Here is a 22,805-nt window from a genome sequence, read left to right on the forward strand (position 1 = left end):
TCCTCCCTCCTACCTCAGTCTTGTCCACTTGTTTCTGCTCTCCTCACACATCTATGCAAGAGCTTCCCTTGGGGGACAGCATGGCACTGCACTGCACCAGGTCCCGTGCAAGAACCCCTTGCAGCCTGATAAAGGCAGTCTGAGATACTCAGCTGCCAAACACAGAGCACACTGCAGGGACTCCTCTCCAGCAGAAGAGACACTTCTGAAGAGATACTTGGTTATTAAGAGGTTCAGTCATCTTCAACATACTAATGAGAACTATGCCTTTAGCACTTGCATATTGTTCTGAAAGAGGCTATGGAAATGCTTTGGGTATTCCGGCCATTTTTCCATTGCTAAAGAAACAAACATGCAAAGTGATTTTGTTTGTTTTAATTGATCACCAGTTAAGTCATGATACATTTCAAAGCAAAATATTCTGTTCAAGGACATTGTGCCAAACATTAAATCTACTTTTAAACAAGGCTTATTTTGACTATATTACCATTATATACATACAAGTATAATTTTAATTTCACTAGTAGCAAAATTACTCAGTACATTACATTTCCTGAAAGATGGCAAAAAACAGGACTTGAAGATCTGTTCTGCCCTTCCACATATCCCCAAACCAGAAAAATCACAGGTATAGAAAGTACAATCACAACTACAGGTAAACACAATAAGGACCTCAGAGCAAGTTAAGACCTTATCAGAGATGACAATCGCTTCCAGAAGTCTACATTGCAGATAGATACACAGTTACATTCCACTAAAGAATTTTGGGAGTTCTCACAATGCCTCTTAATCCTCTTTTGGTAATAAAAACTTCTATGACAACATGTATCCTTCATAAAAATGACTTTGTATTTTTGGAGCATCTGTTGGAAGCTTAATGCAGTCTAAATTGCAGCCTACAATAAGCTCATCCAAACAGAGCGAGCAAGCATTGCATGATTCATCAAAATCAGAACCACAGCTCAGCTGAGTCACTCTTTGCTCCCGGTCTCTGGGCCCCTGGTAGCTAGAGCTACTCTGCACCACGGACGGGCTCAAGGGGTCGGAAACAGTACATTTCTTCTACAGCTTTTGCAGGTCACTCACCTGCAAGTTCTTGACAGAAAATGTCAACTGACTCATAAAGCACAGGCAACTGTACAAGACTGATGTGAACTTATTTACAAAGCATTCATTACACTGCAATCACAAGACAATTAAGGACACAGCTAAGGAGCAACAAGATTTCTGTATTTATGCTACCCCTGAAAAATTCCTGTGAGCAGCAGAGAACGCAATGGGCAGTGACTGCACAAACATACTGCTGCTGCTGGGGAAACTGCAGTCTGGGCTTTGGGAAGTGGAATGGTGCACGTAACCCAGCGGTCCCAAAGGGCAGCTGAGACTTCAGTTACGCTCAAACTCTGCTTTGGTTTGTGCAATATATTATTAATCCTGTGCATGCAGCTTTGAGACGTAGTCTGCATTCAGGAAGGAACCGTTACTCTGTGCTTGGCAAAACAACACTGGAGGAGATTTCTAGAACTAGTAAGGAAGTGGAGGTAAACAAGGCATTTTTCATGAGCGCTAGTGACCCTCACAGCTGCAACCTTGCCACCATCACAAGGAAATGAACTTCATCAGCACTGTTGTAGGTTTTCTATTCTATATTTGGAAATTTTATACTACTTCTATATTTGCTGAAGGAAGCTACCCCCTGATGAGCAACCTCTCTGAACTTTACCTAAGTGACAATGCAGAGGAGCTTCTCCTACCAGGCTTGATGTCCCCAGGCTTGGGGAACAGCTACCCACTAACAATATTGAGCTTAACCTCATGATTTAGTATGAATGTAGGTGCTTATCTACTCCTTTTCCTTCTCTTCCCTGCTGTTAAGCACAAGGAAATCTGACCACACTAGGAAACACTAAACAGGCATGCCCAAGGTTAAAGACACCAACTGATTTCCTCCAGTATGGTCAGAACACATCACTTCTCCTTTGGCAGGTTCTAGCCACACACACTCAACACCACTTCTTCGCAGATCTCCATTTTAAGTGTCAAGTTGCCTGGCTCTCCAGACCTAACATCAATATGATATAAGTAACTTAGTTCAGAAATAACTGCTGTAAATCTGCTGTATCATTTTATCAGCCCTGCTTTATAGCAACTTCTGCAAAAAAGCCAAGCACTCAGTACTGCCACTTGTACATAGCCAGTCAGTAGCCCTTCTGAAAGGGCTGAAAAAGCAGGCTACAAACTAGGTTCTTTCTACTAGTCTACACCTAGTTTTAGCAGAGGTAGGTAGGAATAGGTGAAGAGAGAATTAGAAAACAACGTTTGAGATGTAGGCTAGAGTCCAGATGTTCTTTACTCTTCCTTTAACCTATGTTTCACTGGTTTTTTCTTTGCTTAACCATGGTCAACCTACTCACTTATGAACTGGATCCTGGTAGGCTGCAAAGACAACATGATATTAGTCAGTTGTCATTAACAGGCAGAGGAACTACAAGCATGGGCCAAAAGGCACCACGATTTACTGCAAGAGCCAAGGAGGTGCTTCACACAGAACTTCAAGTGCCACATATGAGGTCTTGTGAACACAACATCAAATTATTGGCAATATTTACCTCAAGCTTTCCAGTTAGCAGAAGCAGATATAAAGGCTAGCTCTCAGGGTATGACTTCACTTCAGCATTTCAAAATTTAACTGTGCAATAAGCATGAATGGAAAACATACACTTTAAGCCCAGAAAGAATTCATGGTACCTAATCAAGTCTCAGCTTAATCAATTTTTCTGTAGCCTATTCTAAAAGCTTTTCAGCTTGTGGACATTAAGAATACAACTACAGTAACATACAACTACAGTAACATGTTTAATAGTTTGAATGCAGTCCTATCTGATACAGCAACCAATCAACAACGAAGTACAGAGCATAAGATTGAAAAGCCCTACACTATGTAGTGTAAGCCTTACACTATGAAAACACCTTTCGTGGTTCTCATGCTGCTTTATCTGCTAACGAAAAAGAAATACCCATTTATTATGTTCATTGCTTGATTTTTTAAAGTTTGCTTGCAAGGTCTTACTAAAAACCCAAACTTTTTGCACATTCTTGTACGCCACACTGCTAAATGACAGTTACACAAAAACCAGAATACTTCCACTGTCAAGACTCCAGGATTTACCAAACTCAGCCTCTCGGATTCTTAGCACCAAAATTCAACTATATAGAAAGGAAGACAGTGGAATTGGGTAGTTCCATCACTGAGGACCACAGCTGATTAAGCTCTAAGTCAAGGGGTCCTGTCACCCTGGCTGAAGTTTCAGTAATTATCGAATGGCTCTTGGAAGAATCCACAGCCAAACTTCATGGTTTTCCATAATTTTAAAAAAAGTGGGAATCAATTTCAAGAGATTTTGAGTTCCAGATAAAACACTTGCACTCATGTTTCCCTGCTCACTTAATCACATCTGAGGTTCTTCTCCACTGTTCAGGAAAGTTTTGCAAACAAGAGTAGAGAATTAAAACCAAGAGAAATATAGACATTCAGAAGATGCTACAAACATACAAAGCAGAGGAAGGAATTTTTCTCCCAATTTTCAGTTTTAATTCTTTAAACACGTATTTCAAGAAAAGAGCAACTGAAAATGTGTCCCTCAAAATTAAGTTGCCTATACATGCTTAAAGGAATATGGGCTTTCAAAGTAGTCCTTCCTTACTAAAAGCAGCTACCTCAGAAATGCTTTATCTCTCAGCTGTATATAGGAATGCAGTCAATCACAGTCATTATATAAATATCTGTGTCTTTTTAAACCTATTACTAGATATCATTTGCCCTAGAACTCTAAAAAGCCATGCAGGTCGCCAACAAACCTATCTTACCAGGAGAAGCCTTAAATTTCCATGGATGCAGACCACACATACAAAGAATTAATGAAGCGTCCCAAGGAAAAAAGAATTAGCTCTTACTCTAAATCACACAGAAAATTACCTGTTTTCATAAAGAAACCTACTGAGATTTAAGACTGTTGAGGTGGCATTAGAATCTCATGTTTTCTGTTCAGATGTTGCTCAGCTGAACAGTTATCTCTTCTATAATGGTACAGCTTCCCTCTCAGTTAAGCATGCAAAATGTACAAAATAGCAAGACAATAAAAATATCCCCTTGAATGCCTAACTGTACTGCTTCAAGAGACTGCTGCCAAAGCTTTGATACCACAACACTAATTTTCAACATTTTCAAACATGATATGAAAATTGCATTGTTATTACACAGAGTATAACAGTCATTGGTCATTTGCATTCATTCACCCCAGCACTAGTGAAAAACTGCCTTCTGAATAGGGATAAGAAAACATGGCAAGTTTTGTTACCAAGTTGTGCCTCTCCTCCTCTTGCACTAGCCAGTGCATGGAAGGTAGGTGAGCAGAAATACAACAGCCTATCAATACACTCCATGTTTTCACATACACTGATGTCATGCATATCTCAAAATACAGAAGTTCAGACATGCAGCAAAATGTGTTAAAGCACTTTATATGCTCTCCTGATGATAATGAGTCATGTAGTATTTACTCAGACAAATCAAAGCAGAGCAAAATGTTTTGTGCTTCAAGTTTCAGAATAACACTATTCCTATCAAAGTATCTGAAGTGCAACAAAAGGAATGTTCCACTGAAATTGGAAGCAAAAGACACCATTTAAAGAACTAGGAAAATAAGCATTGGTCAGAGCACTGCCTTTCCAAAGGTTCATAATAAATAACAAAACAGCAGGATCATGCAGACCTTAAGTCAAGACTTGTTTCTAGATTCTTACGCTAAAAAAAAAAAAAAAAAAAAAAAAAAAAAAAAAAAAAAATCAAGAACAACCCTGGCTGACTTTCCCACATTTAGCATTTGGGGTTTTTTTGGCTAAACGACTGTTACTTTATTGTAAGGAACACAGGTATTGTCAGAAAAAATGTTATTTACAGAATGATTATCGGATTGATTACATAAAACACAGATGAAAATATACACCTTCAGGTTTAAGATAAGCCAAGCAAATTCACTGCTGATAACTAAAGCACTTTGAATAAGGCGACAGTTACCAAACATCAAAACTGAATCACAAAACTACTGAAGTAACAGACAAATTGGGCAACGTGTAGGTAAAACTGGGGAACGTATAGGTAAAACGGATCAATGAAATTGGAATGATTTATAATTAGTATCCCAGAAATCATGGAGCTTCATTAAAGTTCTATTTTACCACATATAAAACTGAAAGGAAATCTTTACTGCCAGACTGATTTCTTCCAAATACTGAGCAGCTGTTTTCTTAATGCATCTATGTAATGCTCTCTACTCTACACCTTACTCTACATCTCACCACATGTAAGTGCATGATTAGAAACTGTGCTGATATCAGGGAAAAGCGCTTCATAATTCATAGGCGCAATAAAGTCACAACAACGCTCAGCTCCAGGTTTTAGAAGCAGTTGTGTAAGAGGTGAAGTTCTAGAAAAGGGACTTTGATCCCTGATTTTCAAACTCTGACCATGCATCATTCAATTCCATGAAGATCATTTTAGCATACTGCTCATAAGGTTGTCCTGTGGCCTGAAAACAAACATATTAGAAGAATAAAAATATTAGGAATTACAAGATTTCGGAAAGATCTCACCCCTTTTATATTTGCTGTCTTATTCAACAGCTTTAGGCAGCTGTGTGAATATAATTTTGCAGACACACAGCTCTCTCCAATCTTGCCCAAAGTTTACGAGTATTTTAAACAAAGCCGAAGCCTTGGTTTCCTTACATTACTTCAAACTTCCAGTGCAATTTATAAATAACTGAAACTAAGCAAAAACCAATTTCCAAGCTTTTCATATACAGTTTTAGTTAGTATTAGTTAATGACCAAATCCAGTAATTTTTTTTATTTGCTTCCTGGCAGATGATGCAATAGTGTACAAGAATAAAATTTAAGCATTATTTAAGATAACTCTTTCTGGATGGGATTTCCTGGATAAAAATCTGTTGCTGATTGTGAATGATATTAAGATTCAACATTAACAACATAGCACTTCCTGTATGTTTGCCTTCATAGTCAGAGATAATATGCTCCTGATTCTCAGCCTATTACACAGCAGCCCTGCCTCTGGACAAATGCAACTCCTGTGGTAATAAAGATCCAGTCCCACAAGATGAGTGGTCATTTTAACAGGTTCTTTCCAACACAAAAGGGAAGCTCCAGAGCCCTCTCCAGTATCCTTCCCTTTCTTCTGCTGCTTGGCTTTTGCCAGCTGCAGCACTCCATAGACACTTTCAGCGACTGCTTTAATGCGAAGTGGCAGGAAAAAAAAAAGAGGAAGAAGAAAATGCCTCAAATATCTGTGTTCTGGCACTGATGTGCTAAGAGGCTTACAGAAAGCATAAAAAAAAACCCCCTACAATGGTGGAAGAAGCCACACAACCAAGAACAGCAAGAGACGGGGGGAAGGAAAGAACAAACAATGTCTTGTTTCTCTATCGTGGATACAAGACATAGGACTTAAGACTACTGCTCACTGAACCACCAGTGAAGGCAAGCCTGAAAATTCAAACCAAGTATATTCAACACTTATTTTTATATCTAAAACATCTAAAACACATCCTAGAACAATGACTCAGAATAAGAAGCTACCTTCATACATTGGGAGACTAACAAGCAGCAATGGAGTGCATTAAGTATTTTTAAAAGACAACTGGAATGTCATTCATCAAGTATTTTTCAACTGCTAATTTATTCTAGTAAAGTTCCCTTTTCTAGTTCCCAGTAAAGGAGGTTCAGCAGGTTTTTCCCAAGAGTTTTGCTGTGGCAGCCTCTGAGTCTTCATATACTCATGAATAGTCCTAAAACACCTGAAGTATCAGCTCATGTAAATAAAGCAGATGTCACTAATCAGCATTAAATTTGCCAGCAGTCAGTTAGAAGCCAGCACAACTGACTTTGGTGCTTTATGGGATCTTTCATTTGTTAACATTTATTTGTTAAATTCTGTGCTGTGTCAGGATGACAAGAAAAAATCCTGTACTACCTGAATGCAGTAGGACACCAAATTCAGCAGACAATGGAAGCAATGTGAAGAGCATCTAGGATGCTGATCAAGAAGCTAGTTGGCAGCATGTCAGTGACTAGTATGGTGTGGTAAAAGCAGCTTATATTTCTTCTAAAGAAAAGATCAGAGGAACACACTCACCTTATCTGGATGAACTACAAGCACTGCTTTCCTGTAGTACTTCTTTACTTGTTCAGGAGTTACTAGATCTGCCATGCTGACTGGTTTCCACTTATTTTCCCCTTCCCAAAGCACTGTATGAAGAGTGGATATTAATGCTCTGATATTTCTCTCCTTTCCTTCAATCCATTCGAGAATCTGTGAAAAAAAACATATAGCACTGAATGCAGCACTGTAAGCATTCCCAGTCTGTCTAGAGACATAACCTCCACTGTGTACAAGACTACAAGAGTAAGACTCAGGTACAGTCGTCTTGCTGCATTAGTCCCCAGGTCCAAGTGTCTTACTATATTCTTCTTTCTGACACCCAGATCATTAGCCACCCAAAGTGAAATTTTACATCTGCCACTAGGGAGTAACTCATTGTTATTAGTTTATTGCAGATATTGAGTCATTGCAAGAGAAATTACTGAGATGGTTATACATTAGAAAACCCTGTAAAATTAATGACAAGAGAATGGACAGAGTAATTAAAAACATCTGTTATGATTACATTAACTCCCTGTCAGGGCACAACACTGATTTACTAAAATTCTTCCCTGATCTGTACAAAAGTTTCAGGTCACAGATATTAATAGTTAGTGTTTACTTAAGCAACCTACAGGGGTGCACAAACTAAAGTGTTTTTTCAGATATCGCCATGAAACTTGATTGGAATAACTGGCCATTTCAGACTTTAAAAGCACTATTCAAGCCTCTATGATACAGTAATACAGTGTCTTCACTGAACGCTGCTTTACATAATATGAAAATCTCTGCTCTCTGTCAGCAATCAGTATGGTAAATAAAAATCTCTATTTCCATTTATTGTGATTTGTGTTAAAAGGTACCCAGGCAAGCTCTGCACACTCTCTTCAGGTAAGATACTCTGTGAAAACAGGTTTCAGCATCCCTCAGAATTTCTTTTACAAACTTTTCTAAAGCACCATACAGATGACAAAATTGAAAATATATTAATATGTGATGTTATCAATGAGTAATACATCAAAAAAACCTTAAAAGCCAACCAGGTAACACCCCACAGACTAGTTCTATAGCCCACCTCCAGAACTGCATCTTTTAGTAATTTCTTAGGACAGCAGAAGCACTTGTTAATGGTAAATGCAAGTTAATGGTCATCCTGGAGACAACTATTCTCACCTGCCTGTTTTTTAAAATATGGTTTTGTATTATCAGCCATATCCATCTTTTCTAAGGAGACCTTTGGAATCACTCGAGATAAAGAACAGTTCTAGCTTTAAGAAATGGATTCTGACAGAAAAACAGGTTCTTAAATTCTCTAAGCTCAGCTGAAACAGAAAATTGCAGTCCGTCCAAATAATTTTTGTGCTATTGTCACTGCTGCTTCATTGCCAACTGACTCTTGTTCACACTAATTAACTTCTACAGTCATATGATTTAAATACAGATAAAATTTCATTCTGCTTTATCAATTTGCTCTGTTAGTCACTGTATCCTTCTGTTCTGCCATCAGCAGTTTTAAGCATAAGGTCAGATTTTCACTTAAGTAAAAAACACTCCTAAACAAACCTTGAGTTTCAAGGGGTCTGTATCTTTAGACATTTCTTGTTTCCTCATCTCAGCAATGGTCTTTGGTCCCTTTTTATCAGATTTAGCTGAAAATCCTTGATTAGATAAGAGATCCTCAAAGTCATTTTCTGAAACTTTTGGCTTTTGACCTATGGAAAAAGAAAAACATGAAATGAAAAGTTACATAGGAGAATACATTAATGGAAGAGATACACTGCACTTAGATACACCTGTATGACATTTCTCACTACCATAATAATATTCTTCAGTGGCTTGATAAACTCCACAAGACTAACAGAAGGACAGGAATAAAAGGATCATTGACAAGCTTTCAGTCCAGCAAAACAAATAACTGCATTCATGTGACTATTTGCATATCTTCTCCACCCCCCACCCCAAAAATGAGTAGATTTGAAGGAGTACTCATCTACCTATTAACGATTTTGGAAATGGTTCAGTTTTTCCACTACAAAGTAATTTTAACTGCTGTACAGTAGTTTGTCAAGTGACCATATACTTCATACTCTAGTCAGAAGTATGTAGTCAACATTTAAGTATGCCGAAACTTAAAAATACCAATAAAATATCAATGAAATACCAGTATCAACAGTCATTACAGAACCAACAAATTTCAGAGAACTGTAGAATAACTGAATTCTGAAGAGGCCTCTGGATGTCATATAGTCCAGTCCCCACTCAAAACAGGGACAACTAGGTAATTTCTCAGGTCCTTGTCCAGTTGAGGTCCACCTGTTTTCAAGAATGAGGAATCACAACAACCCTTGCTCCGTTTCAGCATTTCATCATGCTAAAGAAAAATGACATTTTCTTCCCTGTTCTCCAACCAGATTTTCCTGTGCTGCAACTTACACCCATTGCCTTTCCATCCTGCCCATCTCTTTCCAGATACAGATCAAAAGAAAAACTTCAACTTATGGAGGTACCTGATGTTCATTTGTATGCCAGTTAAATAAAGGGAAGCATAATCCTAGTATCAACATACCAGGAAAGTAAATTTTTCCAAGAAAGTTAATGTAGATGAGCCCCTGCCCATCCCTATACCTCTAGGTTTGCCTGTTCAGTTGGAACATCTTAGGAGACTGGTTCCAAGAATGATTCCACCTGCTTCCATCCCCCCCACTGTTTGAAACACAAGAATTTCCAGTAAGTTTAACCTTAAACTAAGACTAGCTACTATTCTTCAGCTAGGAAGAATGTTGCATCTTTTTACCGTATGTATCACAAGTGCCACTGTAAGTAATGGTTTCAGAAAACTTACCAAAGCTTGGGGTTCTGACTCCTCTTTCTTCTCGTCCTCCAATAACACTGAAGTTTACTGTATAATTTGGTTTAGCTGCTGTGCTGCATTTAGGCTGAGATTGCCATGAAGTACTTTGTGGTTTTGTGGATTTCTGCCACTGATTTCCCAGCTTCTGAGATGGAGCAGTCTTCTGACCAAAGCCACCAGTCAAGAGTCCACTACTGGAGGAACCTAACAATAAATACTAAATTATTTGTTCAGCTCAGTATCTGCCACCTGTTTAATACAAAACAGACAGTTTTGTCCTGACACCTAACATACTGTTATGTTACAGTGATACCACTATACAAGAGAAAGTGTAACAGAAAAGTGTAAAATGAAGTTAAGAGTCTCATTAGCAAGTAACTTGGATGGCAAGAGCTAGAGCCATTACTGAATTAATTACACTTCAACATCTGTTAATAAGCAGAGGACACTGAAAAAGTAATCATACGATCAAGTAAATGTAAGATAAATAATATTTTCAAGTGAGTGCTTTCAAAGTCTAGTGATTTCTTGCACTACTGTTTAAGAAAGATGAGAAGATTATTCTACAGCAACATTAGCAAAGAATGTTGCACATGAGCAAAAAAAATCACTGAAGCCTGCAGGAGATACTGTTGTAATCACCCTGGTGTGACCTATAGGCCTTTATAAACAAATACTGACTAAATTTTTAGCAGCCCATTTCCCTTCATTAAACCAGGATGAATAACACTGACTGCTGTAGAATAGAGAAAAGGCCCTGTGTGTTCTTCCAGAGTAGCAGGTGAAGCTGCTAAGCAATGTAAAGAAATTGAGCAGAATAAAGCCTCAACCTTTTAAATTTATTTTTCAGCATTTTGTCTCACTGATGAGAATAAACATGGGATTTCTTTTTTCTTTTTTAAATTCTAAACCAAGCCACCATTAAATTGCCCTTGGCTGACATCCTTTGGAAAGACTCCTAGAAACTCAGTTCCCTTGACAAGTTGCTTATACCTGGCATATATCCATCAAAGGATAAAAATAGCATGGCTGAATTTAGATACATGTAGATTTTTTGGAAGAGAAACATTTTATACCACACTTATGGCATCCTGAAACAGATTAAGACCTCTCCATGTCATAAGAATTCCCTAAAAATGACAGAAGATGAATTCAAGACTAGTGACTAACTTCAGGTTACACACCTGAAGCCTGCCAGAAAGTATAGTATGAATGAAATACTAACACTTCAAAAGAGAAGTGTTTATCACTTGGTCTTGAATGACAAGCTTATGATCCCACCTCATTATTTCTTGGAGGAAAGTGAATTAGTATTTGCATCTCCACATACATTATTAATCAGCTGATGATGATTAACCTGACTTTCAACTAAAACACATCCCAAGCCAGTTTAAACTTGTTTTTACTTCCCACCTCTTTTATTCACCCTACAGCCTCAGAAAGAAAACACGCAAGCTTGTCTGTGTATACGAAGAAATGTGAACTGTTTCCTCTTTCAGCTCCTCAGCTCTCCTGATAGCTTTCTTTCGTGGCTGCTGCTCATATCTGTAACAGCTTACACAAGAGGATGTCTTCCCCAAGGCCATGTATAGTATACCACACTACCTCTAAATACCACACCTGGTAAAACCTAGTATTGCAATGCAACACCTGATAAAACCTAGGATTGCACTGTTTTTTCATGAAAGCACACAACTGCATAGTCATCTCAGACTTCAGTCACTTCTAATTTGTGAAATTTACAGAAAAAAAAATCCCTGTTACTAGTCAGAGTACATGACTTCACACACTGAAAAATAATCTCATTCTACTACTCTTTCAAGGAATTCTACATTCATTATTTCAGTGTTCAAGGCCAACCAATTCCTCCTGTAGGACAAGCCAATGTCTCACTATTATCAGTAACTTTCAGCACCACACTCCTACTTTCTGTTACAAGATCATTCCTTGAAGAGTGTGAGAATATGAACTATCACAGAACACTACTGGTATCGTACCACAAGCCTAATACACTACTACTAACTACATCTAGCTATTGTTTGTTTTCTGTTTATACAGCACTCCCAATTAAGCAGCTTTCACTCTCTTAACTCTTCTTCCAGAGTAATGACTTGTATGTGAAGGCCAAAAAAGTCCTATGAAAAACACAACAGCCTACACTCCAATTCTTACAATTCCCAGAAAATTTAGTTCAAGCCTGAGAAGGTTAACTAGCACAGTGACATCTGGTTACTTCTAAATGCAGTCATTTTTCCTATTGAAAGTTAACTAAAAGAACTAATGAACTGATCTAAATCCTGCTAACATCAGTACAGTTTCTTGCACTGGTTCAGTGTGTGCTATACCTACATCTCCAAGTCAAAGATTATTTCTTTTTTACTGTTACACTCTAGATTTAACAAGTCCATATTAACCTTAATTATTGAGCTAGAAAGTTTTTATAGATTATTTTACTACTGAGCCACCTTATTGGTACCACTTCAACACTAGAATTTTGTAAATAATTACAAACAGGCAACACAAAAGTCAAACATTGTATGTTACCTTGTGTTTATTCCACCAAGAGAGTGATAAATTCAATACATATGGTAACTGCCCAGGCAACAGGATAAAACCCTCTATCAGCTTCAGGCTAAAGGAAAAGCACATTTCTGCAATTCTACAACTCAGCAACTACAGGCTGTTCCAAATCATTCCTTGGATTTCTGGCGGCTAGTCACATTTAACAGTCACAAATCAGCCATTTGCTATTATGGCAGTGAGGTCCTGAAATGCAAGGACCTGTGCTCTTTTTATTGCCCTTAGTTTTTCTGCTGTTTAAGAATGCTGCAGGGGTAATTTCTGAGTCTGGGATGAACGTAACATCCTGGGACAAGTGTTAAATTATGATGTGTCTCATCTTCCATTACCTCTTGTGCGCACCACTGCAAGCTGACAAATGTTCGTAATGCTCATGGTATTCCTGTGCAAGTATGGGCTTGATTTGTGTTCATACAAACATGACAGATTTGAGTAGCACAGCTATGAAGGCATACTGAATTCAAAGAAGAGTACTGAATAAAAGGAAAATAACTGTCACTTTGTAACTAACAATTTAATCAAGTTTTCATTTATATCCTTCACAGCTAAATTAATGCTAGATAAGAAGCCTCACGCTCAGTTACTGGATCAGCAACCCCTTGTTCTTCTTACCTTCTACAACTAGATTTTGAAGCAGTAAGTATTTATACTGTTTCTAAATCACAGGTCTGGTTATTGACTGTAACATTACTCTGGATGTTTCACAAATCTCTGTAAAGATTCAATCTTGTTGAGTCTGCTCTCAGCAACTACCTCAAGCTGGTTGTTAACAATTAAAAAAACCACTTTCCTTTATATAAGCTGTCAGTTACATTTTTTGTTACATGAAGCAAATCAAACTGTAAAGGCATTAAGTATAGTCTCTTAAATGTAAGATCTTACCTGGAAGACCAGATCCAAGATTGGCAAGATCAGCAAAAGGATCAAAGTCTTGAGATTTAGCCTGGCTGAAAGACAGACCTGAAGACACACTGGACTGACTCCCTGTGGTAAAAGCTTGACCTGTATAATAAGAAAACATATCATGTACTTGGTGTTCTTTGGAAATTGAGAGAATGAATAAAAGTACTATTACCACAACACCTTGTGTAAACCTCGCCAGCATTCTGCTCCATGACACCTTTTACCACAAGAATCACCATTACTGCGGACAACTGAAACTATTTGGCTCCTTTGCTTTGAGCTTAAAAACCAGAGCAGTGCCTTACTAAAGAGGCATTTAAGCACAAGAGCAGAGTCCTTCAAGCAACAATAGGCGTGAAGACATGTTCAGCAGTTTCAGGTGATTAGCTGACCAAGTCTGAAAAATTCCTTATTCCTTCTAATGTAAGGATTTCATTTCATAATACCTTCAAAAAGAGGCTTCAACTGTGGTGATGCGACACTGCTGGATGCTGAGGAATCTGCCCAAGAATCCCATCCACCCAAGAGATCTGGGTGGCTCGTAGAAGATGATACTTTAGGTGGCTCTGGTGTCAAATTCCCTGCAACAGAAAAAACCACAATCTTTTGATTATTCTTTTAAGAAAACCATCACAATAGTGGATATTTTGCCAATACCAATAGAACTACGAACCAGATTGTCAGCTATAATGGCCAACTACATGGCTTGCTTAAATTTCTCCATATTACAGTCACACAGTCTTAAGAAGGCCTCAGAAGGGTTTTACCACTGGAATTCCTTCATTTGTATTTGAAACATCCCATGCACTTCACAGAAAGGATATTTTCATGCACCAGCAATGCTATGAACTATGACTAGCTAAGGGATGGCACGCTATTGTTCCTGACAACACAGTAGGTAACCAGAAATCAGCAGTGCTTCATCAAGTGGTGCTCCGTATCACTCAGCAGTCTAGGTGCTACACAGGTGGAGCCAGCTTACTTCAAACTGCAGGTTTGCCTACCCCAGGCCTCATCTGACAAAGGGAGCTCTTGACAAACTACTATCCCTTTAGGTTAAATACATGAATAAAAGCATGCGATTAAAGAGCAGGACACAGGAAGAGTGATCTCTCCTGGGAAAAGACTGAGAATTACTTGCTCCATGGAAAAAGCCATTTTTCTGCGTGCAAAACAAGACCACCATGCCAACTGCAAACAGACTAAGAAACAGTCGCATTCAAAGGATGCAAGGGCGCTTCCACTAACTTCTAGAGTCACATCCAACACAGGATTATAACTTTCACCCCTGATGCTTGCAAATTATTCCACCCACTCTCACACATAGTATGAGGCAAGCCACCCTCAGAGTGAGAGGTCCTAGGTATGGAACACTCAAAGCTTCAGGCCAGCTCCGCGCATTCCCTTTGAGCACAGCTTTCAGAGACGCAGTGAAGCAGGACACCTTTTGAATGTAACCACCCCTTAAGTGCCATGACAACAGTCAGTGCTAAAGGAGTGGTGATATTTCAGCAAAACCAGTATGTTTAGTGGTGCTCTAAGACATTTTGAAGACCTAGAGTTTGGAAAGCTAACCCAGCTACCCTTACACAAATAGTGCCATTTTTATGCTTTGCATGTTTTCACTACTACATCATGGCTTTTCACTTCTCTCAGCTTCTCTACATTTTGAATATTGATAGCAAATCACAGAAGCCATTTTATCTTATTTGAAGAAACAATTTGAAGCAAATTAAATAACTCCTCCACCACCTCAATCCACTAATCCTATTTATACTTAGATCTTACATTGCAAAGAGAGCATATCAAATACTCTGCAACAAATGTCTGCCAAGAGCCTGTATTACAGCAGAGTCATCTCCACTGCATAAAGGAAAATAGACTAAAATGCACAAAGTAGCCACCAACGTCTTCTGAAGGTATAGCACAATTTTCAGCCCTTTCTCCAGACTTAAGCCTCATCTCCCTGCCTTTGAAACTACCAACAAAACAGCAGCGTATTTGCCTCAGTACTCAGGACCCCAGCTATCTGCTACACAGCAGTGTCCCTGGCTATAAACGTCAAAGCATCTCGAAGTGTCTATTCATCAGTTTAGAAATTTGCTGTACCAGATGACACTCTCAACATTAAGCAGGCCTTGAACTAATATTAGTATTGATTTTAAGCTAGAAATAATTTTAGCTTATTATCTCTGCTATTACAAGTTTTTTACAGGGCATGGAGAAATGAACCAGCACACACATTAACTATGATAAAACCAAGTTGAGAGAAGTAAGAATAAAGTCAACTAAGCTAAATGCATTCTGAAAGATTGAGAATACACTAGGGTAATCAGGTGTTTTATAACTGCTGGTGTAAGAGCAGTCAAGTTCACCACCTCCCCGACCCTGAACAAAGCAAGGAACAGCCTACTGCTATGTACAGCAGTAAATGCACTATGAATAGTAGAAGCTCACATATATCCACTACACTCCCATCAGAAAAATCTGAAACAATGGAGTACAGCAACATACTGAACAGAGAAGATATTCCTCCTGGACCTGTTTGTTATTATGCTATATTATTTCTAGTTGTACAACTTGGGCATTACAATAGATTTTTAACATCAAGAAATAGTGTTATACATATTCTGATGAGGCATGATAAGACCACTTGCGGAATCCCTTGGTTTTGTAACCTGGCACACTAGAGTTCGTACAGACGCATCAAGATAACGGAGCAGAATATCTAAAGAAAGGGTAAAACATGAAGCATAGCTAAATATTCCAGAAGTTTAAGCAATTGAGATATTGGGCAAGCAGATCCATTCCTGTTTGTCCCTTAAGTTCCTCATTAATGTGTGTATTTATAACCCTTGTCTGTACAGCAGCAAGCCACTGGAGGTCAGGGCACAGTTCCTTACAAACACTGCTCAAACCAAGCTAAAATGTAAGAATAAGATGGTGGTATTCAGATGACACTTTCCAGCTTCCCAAAATAAGAGACCTGTGTTTTACTATATCCTACGCAGAACTTCACATAAGGTTTTCTTTATTTAACTTATCTCTACAGGAAATCCTTTAATTACAGAGGACAACAGGATTTTTGTGAATTAAGAGGCTGGTTTAGTATGATGCAAGGTTTTTTCACCTTGTCTAAAGCCTGACTGAGAACACAGCTGTCAGAGAAATTAACTTTTACTCAGGAGAAGACTACACTGGTCACTTGGGTTTCTTTTTATTACCTTCCACATCCCCTGCTATCTTTTGATCAGATCATTCTGATACAGGGAAATACATGCCTGACTCAACTTGTGTTAGAGATGACCTGCTAGTTGCATATCCAAATGATTCTCAAAATGCTCACTGAACAGATACCTATTAAAGAAAAATGGACACTCCTCCAGCTTCTGGTAACAGCTTGCTTTTGCAAGTGTGGCCACTTAAGAGCAGGTTACCAATTCTGAAGTGAACAGTCATTCCACCTAATAGCTTCTCTGACAAATTATTACACCTTTTCACAGAAAATTAAATTCCCTTGTTAACACACTGCCATTTAGCAGCAACTGCTCAACATTTTCCTATTAGAAGATAGAATTCCTTAACAGACTGGATATTCTTTAAGATCTATCTTTGCTACAAATTGAAATTACATTTCAAAACTCCCATACTTTTAAATTTCAAGCCACATTGAGAATTACAACCCTCGAATTCTAATTCTTGAACTTGTGTTCATTGAAACAGCTTTTCTCCTAGTATATATAGATGCTTAGCTACTGTTTACTGCTGAAGAAAACTTATCACTAAAATTTGATTCTAGACCTTTATTACTGCTCCAGCAGTAGATTCACGGCTGAAGATTGACAGTGGTTTCCTTGAGGTTGCAGATACACATTTAGAGAGCGGACATTCACATTTATGTCTTTTTCCAATTTAAATTTAGTACATAAAAAGGTTCTCTGATGTAGGGATTGAAGCACCTCTGGTATGAGGATAGGCTAAGGGTGCTGGTATTGTTTAACCTGGAGAAGAGAAGGACTGAGGGTGGGCAATCTTATCAATGCCCATAAGTACTTAACAGGAAGAAATAAAGACTGAGCCAGATTCTTCCCAGTGCTGCCCAGTGGAAGGGCAAGAGGCAACAGGCACAAACTGAAAGTTTCTTCTGTAAGTAGTCAAACACCGGTGCAGGTACCCCATACAGGTTGTAGAGTTTGCATCCTCAGAAATAATGGAAACTGGCAAGGACATGGTCCTTAGTGGCCTCCTCTACTTGACCCTGCTTTGAGTAGGCCAACTAGATAATCTCCAGAGGTCCCCATCTCTGGAGTGGGACAGATTTTGGCTGAGATGATGCTCCACAGATCAATACTGATCAAATCCTCTAATGAACAGAAAAAAATCATTACCTGTTTGGTAACCTCAGGCAGTGACAACAGTGTCCTAACTAAAAGTTGCATAAAACTGGCAACTATACAAGTACACAACTAAAAAAATACAGCTGTTACTATTTATAGGATAGAACAAAATTGTTGCAAAGGAAGCAGCAAGTGGGTTTCTCAGCAGAATCAGCCTGGAATATAATAGCTTAAATACATTATAAAGCAGGCAATCAGCTAGTTAACCTTGCATTTCTTGAGGAGGAAGCCCTCATCCCAGCCAGGCAAATACTGCATCTTTCTTTAAATCCAGTTTCTCGGTAGCTAACACTCAGCCTGCATCACCCCAGAGGGTCAAGTAGACCAACTGTCCAACAAGGAGGGGCAACTCAAAATCACACACAATAAGCTCTGGGAAGACACTCTTGGATTCAGGGCAAGGAATGCAATACCACCATTCCTAACTACCTCCAATTTATATGTGGGGGTCTGTAGAGGTGGCCTCTAATGAGAGGCCTGGACTACTCTGTGCTGGACATAGCCAGCTCCAGCAGATCCACTGCAGGACACAGCTGAGCCCCTCAGCCAAGACAGGGGCACCTCTGGGAAAACACATTTAGAAATGATAAAAAAATGCTGCACAGCAGCTGTGACAGGAGTGAGAAAAGGATGAGAAACAACCCTGCAGACCCGAAGGTTAGTGGAGCAGGAGAAGCTCTGGGTGCCAGAGTAGAGATTCCCCTGCAGCCCATGGTGAAGACCAGTGGAGCAAATATACACACAGCAGCCTATGGGGGACTCCATACAGGTGGGCATGGCCTAGATGAAGCTGAGCCCATTGAGAACTGCCCATGCAGCAGCAGGCTCCTGATAGGAGCTTCAGCCCCTCAAGGGCCCACGCTGGAGCAGTCTGTTCCTGAAGGACTGTATTCTAGAGACCCATATTGAAAGACTATCCCATGGGAAGAGCCTACACAGGAGCAAGGGAACAGTGTGAGCATGAAAGAGGAGCAGAGAAGAGCTGTTACAGACTGACCACAACTCCCATCCCTATGGGGAAGACCCATGCTTTTTTTTGAAAGGCACATTCAAAAAGCATCATTTCTGGCTCTACCACTCCACCATTTTTGCAAGGTTTCTTTTTGAAGAATGAGCATGCTTAGCAGCTCTATTTAGTAACACTTTGGAAATAATGTGCTTAGTATAGAGATATGGGAAGGCCAAATATACCAAAGCTTTTTGTTTAAAGATTAATAGATTTTAAAATAAATGCATGAGGAAAAGGCTTCACCAAGAACACATAAGAGAAATTAAGTGAAACAAGATTAAAGTATTACATAATGTACTCCATAAGTATATTACCAGACTGCATTCAGGTCAAGAAGGTCCAAGCTAGCCTCAGCTTGCATTTTAAGAACTGGCTATATTACAACTTGACTTGCTCATTTCTTTTCCAAGGCTTCTAGAAAAATCTTTAAAATCTGAATACAATCAAACTAGCAATCTGCTATCTAAAAAGTAAGTTTGCAGGCGTTTGTATACCCTCAGCTGTTAAGAGCTCTCAGAGGAAACAACAGCTCCTAACAGAAGGTTAGCAATGCTAGAAATCCTCTCATCATAAATGTTAGCATGACATTATACAGGACATGTTACTGGGTGCATTCGTATCCACATTCCCAGAACATGGAGCTAATTAAAACAGCAGTCACAACAAGTGGATCTATTAAGGCACTAATCCACCTTGACTAAGCTGGCAGACAAACGCACAGAGCAGCAGAAACTGTTGAGAAACAGAACACCAGAGGCACACTTACCTAAATTCAAGAAATCTGAGCTGGAAGAAGGTGGAAGTGAACTGTGTGCAGAAGGAACTGTACTAGATGTAGATGTTGAAGTTGGATTAAGGAAGTCCCCAAAGAGGTCTGGACCAGACAAGGCTTGATTGTCTGAAGTTGATGACATTGTGAATGGGTCAAAAGGATCAGCTAAAAAAATAAGAAGCGGGGGAGGGAAAAAAAAAAAAAAAAAAAAAAAGGGCAAATTTTAGAATAAGCAAAGTTGATAAAGCCTTAGTCCTCCGGGGGCACAGACAAAAATCAGAGCTCATGCTGATAACTGCAGCAGCCTTCTGAGAATTTTTCATGGCAGAGTCATCACCTGTCCCTTTCCTTCAGATATCTGTATTTTCATGTTGGTACAACAAGTATTTCAGCCATATACAATATAAACAGATATGTCTTCAAACACAAATCCTTAACAAGACTGCATATATTGAATAACATTGTTAATTTCATCCATGTAAGACACCTTAAATTTGAGTGATCAACTGCATAAAAGAATTACATTTGTTAAATGCTCTATGATGTCAAATCTCTGAAAAATTTAAATAAAACAGACTACTAAACTACTAAAAAGTATATCAAGCAAAACATTCATACTACCACTTTGACTCGAAGGCATTGGTGACTCTGTGGCAGAAAGCGCGTCAACACAAGACTGAAAACCAACAGAAGCAAGGCTTTCAACAGGTCTCTAGTGATCACAGCGAAGAAAAAAGTAATTGGAAGTGTATTTATAGTATGGGGTAACATGTGACAGTTAGCTGGAATTACGGCTTGTGATCCTCCCGTTTCTGCTGCCCCCTAGGGTCAAAATCCTGAAGAGCCCAGGGACTCCTGCCAGATGCACTCAGAAGCTGAAGAGAAGGAATAATCCTGCCACAGTGCCTTAGCATATCCACGGGTGATGACCACATTGTCCAAGACTCAGTATGACTTCAAAAACCAAATCCTGAATTGTCGTCGAGCACCACAGCATTGTGTGTACACAAAACCTCAAGTACAAGTTTGATATGAAAACAGAAATACCAGTGGCCAAATATTCTTACCTTCTGTATTTGTTATGCAACTCAAAAGCAGTTAGATACATACATAACTACTGTCCAGGTGTTTCATGGAGAAAGGCATAAAGAAAAAAAAAGCCATACGGTTTCTCTTACAGAGTTTTGCTTATGTAAAAAAAAAAAAAAAAAAAACCCCAGGTAAATTGATTTCACACTGATCACAGTGACAAAAATCAATACTGAACTGCTTCAAAAGAAAGTAATATTTGAAATAACCTGAATTCTCTACAAAAATAATCTTCAGCTGTATGTAGGTTAAAGTTTTTAGACCAAATGAAGTATTTAATTACCTTTGTGCAAATAAGCTAAATCTTGTAAGTTTCCCAGATTCTTTGACTAATATCCTCCAAAATCTGTTAAACGCAGGCAGAGAATTGCTACTCCTAAAAGTTTGGTCATGTGACAATGACCCAACTATCCATTGGTAAGAGGAACAGAACCTCTAAACTCAAACACCTTGTTTTAAATACCAAATACCTAGCAGTGTGTAACATTCTCTTTAAGGGTACAGACCTGCCAACAACAGCAAGAAAACACTTTCTAGCAGTATGCTACTGGTCTGAACAAGTAATCTACACGATTTCCAGCTCCCTAGCAGTCTTAAATGATTAACACTCCAAAATCCCACACAGACATTTGACCTAAGCAGCACAGCTCTGTACCACACCTAATGCTATTGCTTACATAAAGTGCAAGAAAGCAGTAATTCATTAGAATTATATGCCTTAGCAAGAGAAGTTATTTCCTCATGGATTTAGAAGAGGATCTGGCATGTGATGTTTGTAAGGAAATTTTTTAAGAATACTGAATCTCCTTTAAATTTAAAATTTGACTCTTTTCTGTTTACATGGTTTAAAGCTAATAGGATATTGGCAGCATAACAAATATTTCTCTCCTTCATGCAGTAAAAGCATCTATTCTATGCAGATTCTTGCGACAGACCAATATGTCTTCACTGTACTGATCAAAACATGTTACTCATTTTCGTAGCACAATGCAAGCAGCAGTTTTCACCTGTTGGCCAGCCAGAGTACTGATGTTAAATTTACATACCTGAAGACATGGCTGCTGCTGAAGATGTACCCTGAGTAGCAGCTGGACACTGACTGCTGAAAAAGAAATCTGTTCCTTGTCCAAGAAGATCTCCAGTGGGCTTTTCTGAAATCTGTGATGCGTTACCCACAAACAGATTGTTCAATAAGTCCGCACTACTTGATGAAGAATTTGTTTCTGAGACAGGTTGTTTCTGTTCTAGTGAAATATCAGAGTCTAGTCCCAGTAAGTCTACATTTTCTTCAGGAAGAGTTTTTTGTAATGGTGCAGATGGAGCTTCAAAATTGGCTTCAAAAAGCAACTCTCCTTCTGGAGTAACAGAGTCTTTTTCATCAACGCTTACTGCACTTTCTTCACTTGGAAATGCAGGGAATTCCTCATCTGAAGGCTCACTTTCCTCCCTATCATCAGACAGTGGAACACGACCGTTTTTAGATGAACTGTCCTCTATTCCACTTTCTGGACTTTTCCCTTCTTGAATAAAAAGAAATAACATCTTTAGATTACCAGGATTCTTCTGCCAACTAGAATAAGACAGACTTAAATGGTAAGATCATATGAGGTCAATCCTTAATTAATCAAAGCTCACAAAGAATTGATAACAAAAGAATTAACTGATGCCTACCACCTGTTTGCACAGGGCAGGCAAAGAGGCAGCTCACTACCATATTTGCTACTCTGCAAGGGCAGGTATTGAGGATTTTTTCAAAATGAGACTGACTTGGTCATTCATCTCAGAACACCATACCAATTATGGCTTAGAAGATTACTCAGTAACTGCTGCTTTACTCAGTGATAGCATTCAATGACAGCATAAGCAGTTACTGACGTTTTTGCCATCAAAGCAGAACCCAGAAGGGGGACTTACACACACACTATAAAGTTAAGTTTTCTCAGTCCATACACGCTGACACAGAGCCCACTGGCTAGTCTACTTTTCCTG

The 22,805-nt window shown here is 38.8% G+C and overlaps 1 protein-coding gene across 7 annotated transcripts in view; it reads right to left on the bottom strand.

Annotated features, from left to right (window-relative positions):
* Positions 1 to 360: 360 nt before the first annotated feature.
* The window catches only part of GAK (cyclin G associated kinase), a 74,238-nt gene continuing 51,793 nt past the window's right edge, over positions 361 to 22,805 (bottom strand). For 3 of the 7 annotated variants that reach the window (XM_030471343.1, XM_030471341.1, XM_030471346.1), the window contains 8 exons: positions 21,863 to 22,336; positions 19,722 to 19,892; positions 13,996 to 14,130; positions 13,529 to 13,648; positions 10,058 to 10,270; positions 8,779 to 8,927; positions 7,210 to 7,386; positions 361 to 5,588 (listed from right to left, as the gene is read on the bottom strand). In XM_030471343.1, coding sequence (XP_030327203.1) covers positions 5,487 to 5,588; positions 7,210 to 7,386; positions 8,779 to 8,927; positions 10,058 to 10,270; positions 13,529 to 13,648; positions 13,996 to 14,130; positions 19,722 to 19,892; positions 21,863 to 22,336 — 1,541 coding nt within the window. In that variant the 3' untranslated portion in view covers positions 361 to 5,486. Of the gene's footprint in view, positions 5,589 to 7,209; positions 7,387 to 8,778; positions 8,928 to 10,057; positions 10,284 to 13,528; positions 13,649 to 13,995; positions 14,131 to 19,721; positions 19,893 to 21,862; positions 22,337 to 22,805 lie in introns of all 7 variants that reach the window. The other 4 variants (XM_030471344.1, XM_030471342.1, XR_003989327.1 and 1 more) reach the window with 3 other exon arrangements.

The sequence above is a fragment of the Strigops habroptila genome, chromosome Z (assembly GCF_004027225.2).
Source record: "Strigops habroptila isolate Jane chromosome Z, bStrHab1.2.pri, whole genome shotgun sequence".
NCBI lineage: Eukaryota > Metazoa > Chordata > Aves > Psittaciformes > Psittacidae > Strigops > Strigops habroptila.